The sequence below is a fragment of the Verticillium dahliae genome, genomic scaffold (genome assembly GCF_000150675.1).
Source record: "Verticillium dahliae VdLs.17 supercont1.2 genomic scaffold, whole genome shotgun sequence".
Taxonomy (NCBI): Eukaryota; Fungi; Ascomycota; class Sordariomycetes; order Glomerellales; family Plectosphaerellaceae; genus Verticillium; species Verticillium dahliae.
This window is the reverse complement of record NW_009276916.1, coordinates 563,397-580,495: the sequence shown is the minus strand read 5'-3', so window position 1 is coordinate 580,495 and position 17,099 is coordinate 563,397. Positions and strand designations below refer to the sequence as shown.

Genomic DNA, 17,099 nt, shown 5'->3' with positions numbered 1-17,099 from the left:
TTGGGACAAGAGCCGTGGAATGGAAACCAGGCCCGAAAATGAGCTCATTTGTATTCTGTACTCTGAGGCAGACTTCCAGGGCTGTGCTTGACGGATGATACCTATACTGGTATCATCGGCAACTTACTGACCATGACATGGCTGGTGCCAGAGTGATGCACTGGTGACATTGCCAACGCCACCTGCGGTTTGCTAGCCCCGGCTTTCTACTGATCTCACTACCTCTGGCACGGCACATTACTCGATCTCCTCTGGTTTGGCCCAGTGGAGCAGGATGCCTGACTGCATTACTTCCGTTGTGAAAATGCAAACGGGGTGTTTGTACAGGCAGTAGTGACAGCGCTGAGAATCCAAATTCGCGCGTCGAGGCTTACGAGCTGAACCAGACGCCGACTTCAGTCAACGGAGCAAAAGATCTGGCGTTCGTACAAGCTTATCAGACATGCTTGCCGTGTCCTAGCCTTGGCGCATAGTCTCAGTGCCTGCTCTGCTCCGTGACTCGAAAACCTCCTTCCAGTGTACCCTTAAACGCCTTGCAATGCTTTGTTCGTGTTTGTGAAGACCCTAGGTCATTCGAATGGCCGTCTGGATGCGCCTACTTATGCGGGCAGGTTGTTCTTCTTCTCGTTACGACCATCGGGAGTGTATCTGACAAAGTTAGCAGAGCGACTCTTAAGCTCTGGCATGGCCACCGCACATACTTCAGCAGCTTCTCGATCAGATCGACGTGGGTCATGATCATGCGACGGCAGCAGTATCGCTTGAGGCCGAGCTCGTCCATAGCGTCTCTGTCGCATCCGTTAGTAACGATACATCCGTGGGATAATGACCCTCATCGTACCCATCAGCGATACCGTCGTCAATAAGCTTCAAGTAGCGCTCCCACAAGTCGCCAGTCACCTGTGATATCGTCAATGGTGTGCCTTGCGACAAAGGCACAGGGGCTAACCAACCTTGCCGCAAGAGAAGCAGCGAACCGGGATAATCATTTTGGCAGCGTCGTTCGGGCGCTATCGATACTATGGAGATCGAGGCTTCCACCGTGTATAAGAGTCACCGAGAGTCGGCTTTCTCGTAGCTGCGATGGTCGGCGGAGATGATCGTCGTCGCTGATTGAAGACTGTCGTCGCGAGAAAGGCGTGAGAGCCGTGGTATGGAGAAATTTCCTGGTGTAACGGGCTTTCACCGGGTAATTCTTATCTTATCGAATATCGAAGGTGGGGTGAGCTAACCAATCATGTGGTGCGTCTCTCTTGCGGGCCCCGAATTTTCAAGCGGGACTCGGCCTGGCAGCAACTTTTTTTTCTGAAGGCCTGCATCTGGAACTGCTTGTGAGCACTTCTGTGGTGATAAACGGTTGCCTCTGTATCACACATTGCCCTGAACGACAGAACCAGCGCAAAAGGACAACGCGATGGTCGGAAAAACAGATCAGAAGCCGCGCGCGGCAGACGTGGACCCGAATAAAAAGAGGAAGCGTGACGCCAGCGACAAGCAACGAAACTCTGACATCAAGCGCAACCGCAAGGACGAGAAGCAGTCCACGCCCAAATCTGACAAACGAACCTCGGATGCCAACAAGCTCAAGGGCAACGCCCTCAAGGTTCTTTCCGAGCTGCAGAACGGCGACACTGCGAATATCACCACAAAAACTAAAGATCAGAGCGAACTGCAGTCTGCGGGCGAGTCCAATGGCTGGAAGATCTCGTCGCCATTGGGTGGCAGAATCGCTGATATTGACCCCGTGTTCAGCAGTGATGCGAAGTATGTTACATCCAAACTGCTACAACACTCGTCTAACATGAAATAGGCACCTCATTCTCACATACCACACTTCCCTACAAGTCTACTCTGTAGCAGACTCTCTCCTCGTACGACGAATCCCCCTACCGATAGCGAAAGACAACAAAGATAGCCCTACTGCCTCAGTTCTCACCACTCATCTCTCGCCTGTGGAACCAGATTTTGTCTGGGTTGGATGCTCTGATGGAAGGATATGGAAGTTCAACTGGAGACAGGGTATCAAGCCCGAAGATACCCTGATGACAAAGTCTCAAACGGCACTGGACTTCTGCATTACCGCGATCAAGGTTAACGAGGATCTTCACGACGTTGTCTTTGTGTCGGAGAAAAAGCAGAATGATGAGGGCACCATTGTTGCATACTGCCGCATGGGCGCTTCCCACCTCGCGTCCCAGATTCTCTTCAAGACCGTCCGACCAGACCAAGCGATACATGTGCTGCGCGCCACGGCTGATGGAAGATATGTGGTCGGTGCCCACTCCGAGGGTCTAGTGGTCGGCACGATCGCTGGGCAGGACTTGGAACTAGAAGGCGACTTCTTCAACTTTGACACAAGCGACATCGTCTGCACTTTGGATCTAAGGGTCACTAGCCGTCAGCAAGGCCTCTCGACACCCAAAAAGCAAACTGTCAAACCCAGCTCAGAGGTCCTTGATGTCATCATCGGATGTGGCCGAGGCGCTATGTTCTTGTACAACGACATCTTAACGAAGCTGCAGAGCATGCGCGGCCCCAAGCCCAAGCAAAAAGAGGTTCAGGCTAGGAAGTTTCACTGGCACAGGCGGGCTGTTCGCAGCGTCAAGTGGTCAAGAGATGGTGAGCGCTCCATTAGGTTCCTTTGAGGGCCCGTCACTAATTTCCTCTCAGGTCACTATCTAGTCTCCGGTGGCTCCGAAAACACACTCGTCCTATGGCAAGTCGATACTGCCATCACCACATATCTTCCCCATCTTCCCGGCGCTATTGAGAACATCGTCGTGTCACCGAGCGGTGCACAGTACGCAATCCACCTTGACGATAACTCGGCAATGGTCATCTCGACCTCTGAAATGAAGCCGGTCACGTACGTGTCAGGAATCCAATCGGCAGCCCGGTACTTCGCACAGCCTAAGGATACCTTGGTGAAGAGGGTGGGAGAGGTCTCGAAAGAAGTCCGCCACCCTATTCCGGCAGCTCTCAGCCCTCTGGACGCAACGAAGCTGCATGTTTGTGTGGGCACTGGTCAGCAGGCGATGATGTCTGGGTCACAACAGTCAGCGCCCATTCTTCAGTCTTTCGACCTTGATTCCTTTACCAGTGTTTCCAAGCAAGCATTAGCAAGGACACAGCCCACGGATGTAAACATCACGGCGCAGGGAAACCCCATTTCCGAACCGGCTATCACACACATTGCCTTTTCTTCGGATGCGCGATGGCTGGCAACAGTGGACGACTGGTCGCCGCCTACGGGAGACATCGACAACATGTCGCCTGACGCGAAGGAGCACCTTTTGCAAGAGCGTCGTGAAATCTACCTTAAGTTCTGGTCGGTCTCCGCCGAGGACGAATCCCTCGCTCTCACTTCGCGCATCAATTCGCCTCATTCCACCAGCAGACCCGAGACGGTCCTTGCGCTGGCTGCGGATCCTGCGGCGCCAAGATTTGCGACCCTGGGAGATGACGGCCTGGTCCGTATCTGGCATTTCAAGACGAGGCAGACTGATGGCCTGACTTCGAAGGATACCAAGGGTCAATCTCTACAGTCTTGGTCTTGCGGCCTTACGGTAGGCATGGGCAGCCATGTCGGGGCAGACGTGATCCCTGCTTCCGAGGGCCACAAGGCAGCCAAACGAAGCGGCAGCATGAGCTTTTCAGAAGATGGCTCGTCGCTGTTTGTTGCCTTTGGAAGCCAGGATGATGGGACTGTATACATCGTTGACACGCACACTGGCGAGACACGTACGATGCTGGAGAACATGTGGAAGGGCGAAGTTCGTTCACTGCAGGTTCTCTCCCCGTACATTGTCACCCTGTCCAACGACCTTCGGGTCTATGATGTGGTGGCCGACGAACTGCAGTACGGCGTAAAGCTGCCCAAGAGGGATGCTTCCTCGGTGCCTGCAGCTTTTGCTCACCTACAAGTCGACAAGAAGTCCCGAACTTTCGCCATGGTCGTTCCATATACACACTCTTCGCAGATTGCGGTCTTCAAGCCGGAGGACCCTCAGCCTCTCTGCATCGAGACGGTCCCTCACCGCATCACGAGCTTGGTGTCATCTGCAAGCTCCTCGGGCTTTGTAGCTCTAGACGATGCTGCTCAGCTCTGGAGCGTCACTGAGGTTTCGGACCAGTCTGCGATCTCCCTCTCCAAGCCTCTGGAAGATCTGCGCCTCGACACGACGATTGCTGATGATGCGATTAACGGCGACGCCGATGAGGATGATCAGGCCAGCGAGATTGATTTCGCTACGGGCGGAGACAACATGGAGCTGGATGATGACGAGACGCACACCGCGATCGTGAGCAGGCAGAAGCTCGCCGAGTTGTTTGACGCTGCGCCAGCCTTCGCCATGCCGTCAATCGAGGACATGTTTTACAAGGTCACCGGGCTACTCACCACAAAGCCGCTGGCAAGCACTGCGGCTTAGAATTGTATGCAAGGCGTTCTTGAATCTATGCTAGGCATTTTGATGCGCGTGTCGTTTTTTTGCATGACCAGGGAAGAACAAGAAGAACAACGGCGGGAGATGAGGGCCGTTCCCTGCCGACGGAGGTCGGATCGGCTAGCCAAGACATGCGGGGTTGACTGCCAAAAGGCGCTGGCGAAGGGCGCCGTAGACCGATAGCCGGCCGGAATAATTACGCCATCCGTCCTCTTGATGAGATGACTGGACAGTGAAGGGCATATACCATATTCTTAGGTTCAATCCTCAACATCATTCGATTCTGTGCATACCTACCATATCATTTATCAGTCCACCAAAACACCCCCTTGACAAAACATCTCAGCACGCACGCACGTCTATTATCTGCAGAGGGGGGTTGTGACACCTGCGTCAAGTCAGCTCGCCACCAACTTTCACCATGTCCTTCACATCTATTCCGATTCTCGACCTCGCGCTCGCCCGTGATCCCAAAACGAAACCCAAGTTTCTTGAGGATCTCCGCCATGCACTCCTGGAGGTCGGCTTCCTGTATCTCAAGAATGTCGGCATTTCGGATGAGTTCTTCAACAAAGTCATTGCGGAAGGGAAGGGCTTCTTTGAGATTCCTCAGGAAGAGAAGTGAGTCGCAGCTCGGTCCCAAGGCTGCTCCCCACCTCACTATCATGACTGACGCGGATTCAGACTAAAGATCGAGATGAAGAACGCAAAATCGTTCCTCGGGTACTCCCAGCTCTCAGCAGAGATCACAGCCGGTGCCATCGACCACAGAGAGCAGATTGATCTCTCAACAGAGCATCCCGTGCCGGGTCCCCTGGACCCCCTCTACTACAATCTGCACGCCCCCAACCAGTGGCCGTCGCCTTCGGTGCTGCCGAATTTCCGCCAGACGTTCACAGACTACATGGACCGCATGGGCGCCATCTCCGTGACGTTCACGTCCCTCATCGCCGAGGCAATCCAGCTCCCAGCGGACGCGTTCAACAAGTACTTTGACGCGCACCAGCAGCACAAGCTCAAGGTGGTCAAGTATCCGGACCTGCAGGAGCTCGGCCTCGGCGACGCCCAGGGCCAGGGCGTCGGCCCGCACAAGGACAGCATGCTGACGAGCTACCTCCTGCAGGCGAGCGCGCACCGCGGCCTGCAGGTGCAGAACGTGCGTGGCGAGTGGATCGACTGCCCGCCCATCGACGGCACGCTCGTCGTGGCCATCGGGCAGGGGCTCGAGGCGCTGACGCAGGGCGTCTGCGTGTCGACGACCCACCGGGTGCTGTCGCCCGAGGCGGGCCAGGGCGCGCGGTTCTCCATCCCGTTCTTCCAGGGCGTGCGCGGGGATGCCGAGTTTGAGGACCTCGAGACCGTCGGCGTCGGGCGCGTGCCGGACGAGGTGCGGAGGCAGCGCCAGCTGGTCATCGAGAGAAATGGCGGGGAGCGGCTGGATGACGTCGAGTTTACATTTCGCAGGGGCGGCGTCTCCAAGACGCTGGGGGAGGCAACGCTGAGGAACAGGGTCAAGAGCCATCCTGACGTCGGGGAGAGGTGGTATCCTGATATCCTGGCTCACATTCGTGAACAAGAGGCACAGCTCAAGAAGGCTGAAAAGGGGCTGAGTGTAACGCTGCCCGCTGCTGGAGCTCCGCCTGTCACGGCACACTGATTGATGCTATCATGACCTTAAGAACCAAGACTGCAGTCATGTCTGAAATCCCGTGTAGGTAGTCTTCTCTTTTTGGTTGCTTCGTCTGCCTCGTTTAAATCAAAGGTTCCCATGCGCCATCGCTGTATGCCACCGCCCACCGCCCGCACACCACGTGAATCTTCAACCACCGGTACGCCGCTTTCACCCCTGTCGAACGTCTCTCTCGCCCCAGTGTGGCCGATTATGCCTCGACGCCAAAGGTCGGGAAGCAGTCGGGGAGGGTCTTCTTGTGCTTGTTGTCGGCATGCTCGGTGAGACTGCGTCATGTCAGTCAGGGGCCATTGTCATACTTTCGGAGGCGATTGTACTCACGCGGGCGCCTTGGTGGTCTTCAAGAAGGTAGCCTTGCAGATCTGGCACTGAATATCCTTGGCGGCAGCGTTCTGAAGCATCGCAATCAGCATAAGGTTTTCCCGGCGACGTCACGGCGCAACATACCACTTTCAGCTGCGACTTGGCAGGCTTGCCGGCCTTCTCGGCGTTGCGTTCACGCTTCTGCTGAGCCCTATTGCCCTGCAGCACGCATATCGGTCAGCCCCTCAATCGACGTCCTGCCCCGCCAAACAGCGAAATTGGTGGAGGGGTTTCAGGCAGGACTTACGTTGCCCATGTTTGCGGTTGAACAATAGTGTCGAAGGAGCTGTTGATTGGATAAGTTGCGAGGATTTCGGGTGAGGTAGCAAGTCAGTCGAAGATAATTCGCGGCAAGTAAGGCGGGAAGCAGAAGTTGCGGTGTTCTGGTCTGACGACGGCGGACTTTTTTTCTCTTCGGGAAGTAAAGGACGAGGGGGGAATCGCCTGCAGCCTACTTTTGCGCTGGCCAATGCGGGTCGAGGCGGGATCGACGGGGCCCAGGGTCTAGAAGCGTGCGCAGGGATCCACTCTGACTTGCACTTACTCGCTGCCTCGCTCGTTCACTGTTACCGGGGCGGATGTTGACTATCGGGGAAGCCAAATCCCATTACCCGTTCCTGATGAACTCATCTCGACTTCGTTTTCCACGCGCTGCTGTACAAGACAAACTGTGAACTTTGGCTCGAGTCATCGCGAGTGTTTTGAAGCCCCGGTACACATCTTTGGTGCCTGCCCTTCTCGTCGTCAAGGACTGCACTCCGAAGGCCACTGTGGCAGCTATCTGAGCTAGGGAGACGCCGCCGCCGCATGCTGTCTGCGTGATCTACATCCCCGCGGTCCCAAAACCTCCAAAACGATGCTGGCCAACGCGATAGGAAGAGCAGAGTTTGATGAGCTGCTTGCTAGTTACGAGAGCGTACTGGAGTCCATCTCAGCAGCAAAGGGTAAGTGCTTCAATCGCGTCTCTCACAGCATAACTCACAGCATAATTCAAACTTGGATCGCTGAGACAGGCCGTGACAGAAAAACCAGGCCAGAAGACTTTAAAGGAACTCGATGAGTTTCGGTATGTCGAGGCCCCTCGGCTATTCTCACAACATGGTACGCCCGAGAGACCGATGAACCACGACGATGTCAAGGTTCTGGTCGACTGGAAGCTGTAAGCGCTGTGTCTTTGTGCGGCTCGTTTTATATTCCGGAAACGGTCTGACGTATTGACAGACGGCACGGCAAGTTTCGGCCAACTCTCATGAAATTGGTCACATCGAACGACTCGTCAGCCGTTTCACAGGCTATTCAAGACGGAATCTCGACTTTTGAAAAGACGTCGGATGTGGCCAAGGCGCTCGCAACTCTTGCAAAGCTCAAGGGCATCGGACCTGCTACCGCTTCGCTTCTTCTTGCCGTTCACCGGCCTGACGATGTTCCCTTCTTCTCCGACGAGGCTTATTACTGGCTATGCAATGGCGGGAAAAAGGAGTCATTAAAGTACAACATGAAGGAGTACGATGAACTCATCCTTGAAGCCAGAGCGCTGATGAAGAGGCTGGAAGTATCCGCAATGGACGTTGAGAAAGTGTCGTACGTTGTCATGAGGCGAGGAGATGCTGGCGTCAAGCCCTTGACAGCCAACACAAGGGACTCGAAAGCCTCGAAGGAGGAGGCTGGAAATTCGGTATCTGAAAAGGACAAGTCGAAGCCGTCCACCGCGACCAAGAGGAAGTCGGCAGTCCAAAACGAAGCGGCGAATCAAACTTCTCTCAGGCGATCGAAACGCGGCAAGCCATCCTCCTGAATTCTGGCTCTGCCAGAGGTCAGCTGGCACAACGCCCCCCTCCTGCTAACCGTGCTACGGCAGGTGCTGAACCAAGCACAGCTCCGCAAATCGCAGGATTGGAATTACGCAATGGATATATCACAATGACAGAGCACTTGGAGTACGATGCGCTTGACTCTCTGTCGTCAAAAAGACTACAAAAAAACGGCAATCGTCATGCAGTGAAGCGGCAGCGCGGGCCGGGTGCAGGCGTCCAACATACTGGTCGCTACAAGAGTCTAGGCCCCCAAAGGGCCCCTGTCAGGGAGCTGGACTCTGGTGCAGTCCAGGCAGCTCAGCTCGCTGCGACCGATTTTCCGGTGGGGACTTGGTCACCTTCTGGGCTTGGGAACACACCGCGCGAACGCGGGGGAATGGCAGAATGTGGGGTCATTGCCACGCCTGGGGTCCTCCCAGCTGCTGCTCATCAGCGCGTGTAATACTTACTGACTCTTCAACCGTTCGGTTCGATCGCCTCATTCAACACACCTTCACGCGACCAGAGGCAGGGTCGTACTTGTATCCTGCTGAAGGCGCGCCGAACCGTCATGATGGATCAAGACCAATCCGAACACGACGGCCACGACCAGTCCAGTCAGCAGCAACATGATTTCTCATCGTATGCCAATGTCCCTTTCACAGATGATTTGTTCAACGTGCCCATGCCGTCTTATGGCTCCCCGGGCATGGCGTGGCCGGACTCCTTACCATACGACATGGACCAGTTTAACCAGTTCCAACAAAACTGGCCGGACATGGACTATGGCATGTCGTCGCCGCCACCTCCGCCGGTGCCGCAAATGCCTCGAGCACCAGAAGCACCGCCACAGCTGCCTCGGCGCTTTGCACAAATCAAACAAGGACTTGTCGCTGGAAAGGAGAATGCCATCGCCAAGTCCTGGGACCGGCTGCTTGTCTCCCTCCGAGCGGAGATTGCTCTCATCGAAGTTACAAAATCTGACGTTATTCCCACCATCGACTTTGCGGACCTCGAGGACCGTGATAAAGTCACAGAGTTTTCGGCCAAGTTGAAGAAGAGAGGCGCTGCAGTCATTCGCAAGGTTGTTCCATCGGAGGATGTCATGGAGTGGAAGGAGGAGACCGACGGCTACCTGGCCAGCAACCCCGGCACCAAGGCCTGGCCAACTCGAGACCCTCACCTCATGGGCATATATTGGACGCCCGCTCAAATCAAAGGACGCGGACATCCCAACGTCCTGGCGGCACAGAAGTTCCTCATGAGCCTCTGGCACTCAACCGATGCGGAAGCACAGGTCAGCAATAATTTCCCGGTATCATATGCAGATCGTCTGCGCATCAACACGCCTGGCGAGTCCAACTGGCATCTCAACGCCCACGTCGACGGCGGCAGCGTCGAACGCTGGGAGCCCGACGGCTACGGCCGCGCCGGCACTTACCGCGCCATCTGGGATGGTCGCTGGGAAGACTACGATCCCTGGGAGAGCAGTTCGCGTCTCAAGGTCACATCCGACCTCTACAACGGCGCCGGCTCATGCAGCATGTTCCGCATGTTCCAGGGGTGGCTGTCCATGGCCTCCATCGACCCATCAGAGGGCACCCTGCTGCTCTGTCCCATGCTCCAGCTTGCGACCGCCTACTTTCTCCTCCGCCCCTTCTTCTCGCCCCGCGTCCCCGCCTCCGCGTCGCCTTCGACCGCCGCCTTCCTAGCATCCGATAACTGGGCTCTCGACTTCTCACAGACCTCCATCCTCCAGGGTGCCGTCCCTTCCTACACCCAGGAGCTCAACAATGTCCTCCACCCCCACCTCCACCTCGACAAGTCCCTCGTTCGCGTCCCGCGCGTCGAGCCCGGCGACTACATCGCCTGGCATCCCGACATGGTCTACGGCGGCGACAAGGTCTCCCCGGTGACGGCCCCGGCCACCATCATGTACATCCCCGCCTGTCCCCTGACGCAGACGAACGCCCTGTACCTCGCGCGGCAGCGCAAGACGTTCCTCCTGGGCCGCCCGAGTCCGGACTTTGGCGGCGGCATCGGCGAGGCCACGCATGTCGGCCGGCCCGGCACGCAGGAGGTCAACGACGCCGGCGGCGACGAGGCCCTGCGCGCCATGGGACTGCTTCCCTGGGAGGAAGATGATGCGTCGGGCCAGCACGAGGTGCAGCTGCTGCGCATGGCGAACGGGATCCTGTTCCCGGACCGCTACGACATGATGGTTTGACGTGTCGAGACTTGGAGTGTGGGCACAACTGAGATATGACTGATTGATCGCTAGCTGGGCGTTGGGGCTCTTCACTCGTTTGGACGATACCTTTTGCGTAGGGATTCTTTTGTTTCTTTCCACATTTAACGTTATCTTTTGCGCGGGACCGGGTGAATAGGTATCACGGCGGGACGGGCACCGAAAAAGCATAGTAGTGAGATCGGTCGAGCGCTTATGGAACATCGAGTACATGGGACAAGATCGAACGAGACTAGTAAACAGTGGTCATAATAATTCAAAAGCGAGTCTCCCTCCAGAGGCTCGCTCGCTGCTTTCGCCACCGGCTAGCCCGCAGAGCACCGGAGAACAGCTATAACCCCCAAGGTCCGACGCCTACGCTTTCGTTTCCCGAGTCCGTTGTGTGTGCGTGCGCTTTCAAGTCCCGTTTTCTTTTTCTCTTTCCCGATCGGTAGTACCCGTACATTGAGTTTTTTTTTTCGTCCCCTTAGTCAAACTTCTTGTCGACGGGCTCGCCAGTGGCGGCAGCGTACTTGTCGCTGAGCTCGTCGTACGCCTTGTGCAGCTGGGTAGACTGCTTCTTGAGGTTCTCGAGGTCCTGGGTCTTGACGTCGAGCTCCTTGCGCAGCTTGGCAATCTCGCCGGGCTTGCCGCTGACGGCGAGCTTCTCCGACTCCTTCGTGTTGGAGTTGGTGCCCTCGTAGCTCTTGACGCGGTCCTCGAGACGCATGACTTCCAGGATCATAACATAGGTGCGGTTGAGGATGAGGGACAGGAAGAGGGTGAAGCCGCAGAGGTACATGTTGCGCTGCGAGTAGAACTTGCGGGCCTGGACCTCGAGGCGCTCGTGGCCCATGACGGCGGCGCTGTGGGGCGGGACGGTCAGTGGATCGGTGCAGGTGCAAACATGGGGCTTGGGCTTATGGAAGCACGGAGAGAGAGTAAGCTACGTACCCGTTGTTCTGCTTCTCGGTGGCCATGGCCAGTTCGACCTGGACCCTGTAGACGCGGTTGACGCTGTCGATGAACAGGATGAGGATGAAGACGAATGTAATCTTCATCCAGTATTGTATTTTTGCTACAATGGGACTCTCAGAGATGAAGCTGCGCAGGACAAAATCAGCTCGTGTGCTCAAGCAGACAGCTGGATAGCTCGAGGACCGGACATGGGCCGCCCAGGACGAAGGACTGGCAGAAACCTACGTGAAGAGCTTCCTCTTGATGGTGAAAGGAAGAGGGATGATGAGGAGCATGAACAAGGTCATCTCCAGCATCAACAGCACGAATACCTATGAAGTTCGCGGTCAGCCGCGTGTTCTTGACATGGGCTCAGAGTTTTGCCATGCGACATGTGACAAGCTTCGAGGCAACGTACGAGAGTGTAGTAGAGCGTCATCTTGGCTGTTGGTTGTGATTGTGTTTACTGTGTAGTTGGTATGGGCTGCGTCCTGATAGACTGATGTGTTGTCTAAGATCTGAATTGCGGTAGGTGGCTGCAGGAGAGAAGAAGGGACGAGATGGGCAGGGCGGGCTTTTGTAGGAGACGTGACGATGATGTGGTTTCAATCCCGGCAGAGGTGGCAGGAGCTGAAGACGGACAAGGGTGGGGTGAACAGACGTAAGTCAACAACGTCATTGTGGCTGGTGCGAGCTTGCTTGGTGTGGCTAACGCCCGGATTGGGGTCGTGCTGAGGTCTGCATCAGAAGGACGCTCTGTCCAGGTGGGATTGAGCATAACATCCCAGTCGACCGTGCTGCACACGCTGCACATGTCTGAGAATTGTGTACATGTACATGTAGTGCAGGGACCCTGACGACAGAGTGAGAGCACCCCTAGTGCGGGGGACAACCGCCGCTTGGTGGAATACGAGAGCGCGAGGCAATGCACTACATTTTCCCATGTCCGATTCGAAGCTTCGTAACCGAAGAAGACACTGAATCAAGTCGAAGGGTTTCACATCCAGGCGGTTCTCGAGAAATCATACTACATTGGTATTCTTCAAAGGACCATGCCCCCAATCCCGCAACGCCCAGCTTTTCGGTCCAAGTGGACCAGCAGTAAGGAATCCAAGCCCAGCATACACGGAGTCTGATGAAATACACATGAAAAGGCCACTACGTGCCGAGTTTCCGTCTCCGTACACATTCATGACACACACAGCCCTCCTAAGAGTAGAATTGGCTCTTCTGGAAGCTCTCCGCGCTGACATCGCCGACCTTGCTCTTCACTGGCTCAGGCACGCTCTCCACGGTGCTGGTCATGGTGCTCGTCCTACTGGTCTCGCTCGCCGCTGCTTTGATAGCTGCAACCGGCTGCCCGGGCCTCTTGATGACCTCGAGGTACGTAGCCGGGAGGTAGCCGGTGCGGCCATCACGAGCCCGGCAGCGCCACCACTCGCTGGGGTTGCCAATGGGGTCACTCTTGCTGAGCACAGCGACGAGCTCGCCCCGGCGCACCTCCATATCAACTCCCTGTCCGGCATTGCCGGGCTGGGGAGTGAAGTCGTAAAGGGCTCGGCAGTAGTCAAGCTTGGACGGGTCAAGCTGTTGCTGTACAGCTTGCTCGCCCGCTGCAGCGAGACGCTTACGCTCCTCCTCCTCGGCCGTGGCAGCGAGGGAGTTGATCATCTTCCTCATGAGATAAGGCAGGCCGAAGGCAGCGAGGACGAAGAAGAAGAGGGGCTTCCGACTGGCCTTCGGGGGTCCCAGAGGCGTGCCGTCCGGTCCAATCGGCTGGCGGCCCTCAAAGCGTGCGAAGGCGGCAGGCGTCAAGGACGTTGCGTCGGCCGGGGGTGGTCGGCCGGTAAGCTTTGCTAGAAGTGTGCGGATCCAACGCATGAGGGTGAAGATGCCGAGAATGGAGCCGAGAGTATCCTTAAGATTACCGAACTGCTCAGCGACCGACACCATAGCTGCAGGCGGATTAGCAATCGATCATGAGACCCCTCGAAAGAGCAGAAGCGACATACCGAAGAAGCTCGAGTGAGTCGCCATGTAAGTGCTTTCCAGCATTTGCGCAAAGCCTCCAAAGGCCTGCACGATACCTTGCAGCATCTGGAAAGTTGCCTGAGTGCTGTTGTTGAACTGGTTCGTCAGGCTGTTGGGGTCATTCGGATTTTGGCCCATGCCAGGCATGCCGCCGTACATGCCACCTCCATACATGGAGCCGCCGTAGCCACCGTATCCTCCGTACATGCTGCTGCCGTACATCCCTCCCATGGTTCCCGCATAGCCGCCGTAGCCACCCATTCTCGAGTACGAGTTGTAGCCGGCGGCGCCGCCGTATGTACCGTAAGGATTCGCCATGCCAGAACTGTATGCCGCAGCGTTCTGGTTGACCGATGCTGCGAGAGAGGCCGGTCGCTGGGGGACAGCAGGCGCGTCTGCTGATGCTGTGGCGACCGCTGAGGAGCCTTGCGCCGGCGGGGTCGAGATGGAAGCGGCGGTCGTGGTGGGAAGTGTTGTCGGTCGCGCTGCTGTGATTGCGACGGTTAGCACACACCAGGCTTCAAGAAGATGACATTCACGGGCGGACATACCCGATGCAACGGTTGCGGCAGCGCCAGGTCGTTCCCAAGGCTTGGGTGGAGATGCCATAGTACGCTGAAGATGCTGGGGAATAAAAGTCGACTGGCGTCAGAAAGGCCTGCCCGCCTCGAAGACGAGTGACGAAGCCGAGGTGGCAAACGCTGGGGGTATGCCGAACTGCCGGCCACCGGCCAAAGGCGTAACGCGACGGGAAACCGGTTGCCTAACGGTTCAGTGTCTGCCGCTATATGTACAAGGACAGTCGCGCAATGTCGTCCGGTCGGCCGTCGAGGGTTGATACGTAGTGATGGATGGTGAGGGGATGTTGGAAGAAATGAAACATGCGTGAGGAAGCCAGCCGACGGCGAGCGACTCGAGTCGTGGGCGGCCGATTCGGGGGTGGAGCACTGGGGAAAACAGGCTCCTCTAGTCTCTGTTGGCTCATTCGAGCCAGTCTTGGCCTCTCAAGCCTCTGCATGGGCGCGCATCTGATCACGCCGGGGTGGCACTTGCCTCGGCAAGACCGGTCACCCCGTACTTTCTCCGCCTCCCGTGCCGCCTGCCCTCGGCTCGCTGACTCATCCTCCTCTACACTTGCAATGTGCAGCCGTCTGTGTACATGGTACTCCAACCACAGTCTTCCCCGCGCTGAGACTCGGAGGGCATTCATGTCCTTGATGGCTACCACAACTCACTTGGGCGAAGCCTGTGCGCTGGCGGGCTCTTTTTCAGTTGCAAAAGGAGCCGACGTGGGTGGTTCAGTCGTATCAAAGACAAGGCATGTGACTCGGTTACAGAGGGTCCAAGAGAAGTGTGCAACGTGCACGCTCCCATTACATGCTGAGGAAGTCAATCTCAGAGACCTCGCGAGAAGGCGCAATGGCTTCGCAAAAGCCCACGAGTCTGGCACCCTAAGATGGGGTTGTAGAAAGCCAATGCTCAGACACAGCCATGCAGTAGATGTGCCAGCACCAGACAGAGAAAACTGGACGGCACGTCATTCTCGAATCAGACTTTCATTTACCACGAGCTGCCATCTTCTCTCCTCCAAGCATCCAACAAAGTCCAGTCTTTTCACCAGACATGGCGCGAACCTGTAAGTATGTACGAATGTCAAATATAGAATTGCAAACACCCTGCCCTCTACAATTGTCGCAGCCCTAGCTAGCAAGCGAGAACAGGCTGAAAAGACCATTGTCCTTCCCAGTTTGGATCCAGCTCTGGACCAGGTCCTCGCTGAGGCTGGTAGCAAAGTCAACGTCGTCATTCAGGATCTTGACGGAGACTTGGCCGCTGGCGGCGTCAAAGACAGTAGCGACGTTGATGAAGCCGTCCGTGGGACGCTTGAAGTAGTCGGACGATCCACCGTTGACGTTGGTGTGGAAGGTGCTCTTGCACTTGGTGTCGCCCGGGGCGAGGACTTCGAGGATGTCGAACTCGCCGCAGTCGGTCTGCCAGCAGGAGCAGTCGCCATACTGCTGGGTGCGGGGAACCTTGGCGTTGAGAAGCCAGGTGGCGGGCATGTCAGCGTTGAAACCGCTGCTGCCGTCGAGGGGCATGCTGAACCGCATCAGGAAGACCTTGGACTCGCCTCCGAAACCATCTGGCAGCAGTTAGGACTCGAATCTGCACAGGATACAATGAGAGACGTACGGTAGGCAACGGAGCCAGGACGGACGTAGCCGCAGCTGCCATCGGTACAGGGCTTGTCCGAGTATATGGCGAATTCCTTGTTGGAGGGGATCAAGACCTTCTCGAGAACCTGAGGGGTTGGGGAGCCACCGGTGGCTTTGGAGTTGATGTAGGAGAGCGAGTTGCCCCAGACGCTATCATCTCTTGTCAGAAGGGCACCTTGCTGATTCGGGGCATCGCAGTACTCACGTGTCGAAAACTCCAGAGCCGTCACCGCCGTAGTTGCCAAGGAAGACCAGTCCATCGGCAATACCCTTTTCAGCGTCGTAGTGGGCAATACGGGTATAGTCACCAGTGGCAACATTTTCCGGAGTGGACTTGGTAGGCGCGGGCCTGGGGGCCACGGAAGTGGCGGTAGGCTCCGGATACTCCTTCAGGGCCTGCGCCTGGACCTCAGGCGCTGCTGGTTTGTCCTCAGGGGCGGGCTTCTCCCCAGGGGCGGGCTCGTTGGACTGAAGAGAATTAGCCACGACCTATCGGCGGTCTTGTGTGTGTGTTTTTGACTCACAGGGACATCAGTGGCAACATGGTGGGGGTTGATCCAGGAGACAACCTGGCCATCAATGGTGGCCGTAATCCAGTCCTCACCGCGCTTCTCCTGGGCGTGCTTCTTGTGCAGGTGGTGATGGGCGTGGATGTGGCGGCGGGCGTGGATCTGAGACTGGGGGATACCAGCATCACGCTTCTGCTTCTTCTCGACGACGTTATAGACGGTGAGGCGGGCCAGCTCCAGGGGTCCACGGCAAAGGAGAGCGAGCTGTGCGGTCAGCAAGTGGACGGGGCAAGACGAGGATGAGTATCAACTCGAATTCCAGGGTTGCCTTACCTCCTCGTTGAAAGGAGCAAGAGGGCCGGTGAAGGCCTTGTCTTCGAACTTGCAAGAACCATCGCTTCCCATGTGGGACACGGCCTTGTAAGTGCCAGGGTGGCCGACGTTCGAATACAGGATTTGGTCAACGGCACCGCAGAACCAGTTGCCGCCCTCTTCCTTGGCGGAGCCGGTGCACTGCTGGAGGCCGGCGACCATGGCGGCCGAGCCGAGGGTCAGGAGAGCGCTCGAGGTCTTCATATTGTTTCCGTGTTGGGCGCAGCAAAGGAGTGTGTGGATGTGTTGTCCGATGGTTGAGAGGAGAAGTTGTGGAATATTTAGATCCAATATCGCCGTTCCTTCCGAGGCGGTGGCTGGGGTCCAGATATTCAACACCCGGTTTGGATGCCAGTGAATGGGTAGGGTGGTGTGAAGAGCCCAGTGGTCAGGCAAGAATGGTACGGCGTGGCAAAGCGTTGCACGAATACGAACCGAGAAGGAGAGGCAGGCGATAGAGTCAAGAAGCTTGAAGGAGCGGATAGGGACAACGAAT

The 17,099-nt window shown here is 56.7% G+C and overlaps 8 protein-coding genes across 8 annotated transcripts; 4 read left to right on the top strand and 4 right to left on the bottom strand.

The window, feature by feature from the left end:
• VDAG_00994 (DNA-directed RNA polymerases I/II/III subunit 10) lies at window positions 1-1,155 on the bottom strand. Its single transcript, XM_009649880.1, has 4 exons — window positions 954-1,155; window positions 842-900; window positions 702-788; window positions 1-648 (listed from the first exon to the last, which is right to left on the bottom strand). Exons 1-4 carry the CDS (start codon window positions 987-989, stop codon window positions 600-602), a joined length of 231 nt encoding a protein of 76 aa, XP_009648175.1. The 5' UTR covers window positions 990-1,155; the 3' UTR covers window positions 1-599.
• A 259-nt stretch (window positions 1,156-1,414) lies between these two features.
• VDAG_00993 (sporulation protein) lies at window positions 1,415-4,430 on the top strand (the record flags this gene model as incomplete). Its single annotated transcript, XM_009649879.1, has 3 exons — window positions 1,415-1,764; window positions 1,811-2,619; window positions 2,683-4,430. The coding sequence occupies 3 exons, from the start codon at window positions 1,415-1,417 to the stop codon at window positions 4,428-4,430; spliced, it is 2,907 nt and encodes a 968-aa protein (XP_009648174.1).
• Window positions 4,431-4,866: 436 nt separating this feature from the next.
• Window positions 4,867-6,102, top strand: VDAG_00992 (naringenin 3-dioxygenase; the record flags this gene model as incomplete). Its single annotated transcript, XM_009649878.1, has 2 exons — window positions 4,867-5,066; window positions 5,130-6,102. 2 exons carry the CDS (start codon window positions 4,867-4,869, stop codon window positions 6,100-6,102), a joined length of 1,173 nt encoding a protein of 390 aa, XP_009648173.1.
• Window positions 6,103-7,354: 1,252 nt separating this feature from the next.
• On the top strand, window positions 7,355-8,293 carry VDAG_00991 (uncharacterized protein; the record flags this gene model as incomplete). Its single annotated transcript, XM_009649877.1, has 3 exons — window positions 7,355-7,442; window positions 7,522-7,657; window positions 7,720-8,293. The coding sequence occupies 3 exons, from the start codon at window positions 7,355-7,357 to the stop codon at window positions 8,291-8,293; spliced, it is 798 nt and encodes a 265-aa protein (XP_009648172.1).
• A 572-nt stretch (window positions 8,294-8,865) lies between these two features.
• On the top strand, window positions 8,866-10,518 carry VDAG_00990 (uncharacterized protein; the record flags this gene model as incomplete). The annotated part of the gene is made up of 1 exon (XM_009649876.1): window positions 8,866-10,518. The coding sequence occupies one exon, from the start codon at window positions 8,866-8,868 to the stop codon at window positions 10,516-10,518; it is 1,653 nt and encodes a 550-aa protein (XP_009648171.1).
• A 232-nt stretch (window positions 10,519-10,750) lies between these two features.
• On the bottom strand, window positions 10,751-11,939 carry VDAG_00989 (endoplasmic reticulum transmembrane protein). Its single transcript, XM_009649875.1, has 4 exons — window positions 11,894-11,939; window positions 11,722-11,807; window positions 11,473-11,622; window positions 10,751-11,384 (listed from the first exon to the last, which is right to left on the bottom strand). The coding sequence occupies exons 1-4, from the start codon at window positions 11,912-11,914 to the stop codon at window positions 11,006-11,008; spliced, it is 636 nt and encodes a 211-aa protein (XP_009648170.1). The 5' UTR covers window positions 11,915-11,939; the 3' UTR covers window positions 10,751-11,005.
• Window positions 11,940-12,684: 745 nt separating this feature from the next.
• On the bottom strand, window positions 12,685-14,115 carry VDAG_00988 (peroxisomal membrane protein PAS20; the record flags this gene model as incomplete). Its single annotated transcript, XM_009649874.1, has 3 exons — window positions 12,685-13,430; window positions 13,488-13,994; window positions 14,058-14,115. 3 exons carry the CDS (start codon window positions 14,113-14,115, stop codon window positions 12,685-12,687), a joined length of 1,311 nt encoding a protein of 436 aa, XP_009648169.1.
• Window positions 14,116-15,206: 1,091 nt separating this feature from the next.
• VDAG_00987 (TOS1 protein) lies at window positions 15,207-16,807 on the bottom strand (the record flags this gene model as incomplete). Its single annotated transcript, XM_009649873.1, has 5 exons — window positions 15,207-15,649; window positions 15,700-15,872; window positions 15,928-16,190; window positions 16,247-16,495; window positions 16,565-16,807. The coding sequence occupies 5 exons, from the start codon at window positions 16,805-16,807 to the stop codon at window positions 15,207-15,209; spliced, it is 1,371 nt and encodes a 456-aa protein (XP_009648168.1).
• Window positions 16,808-17,099: the final 292 nt, after the last annotated feature.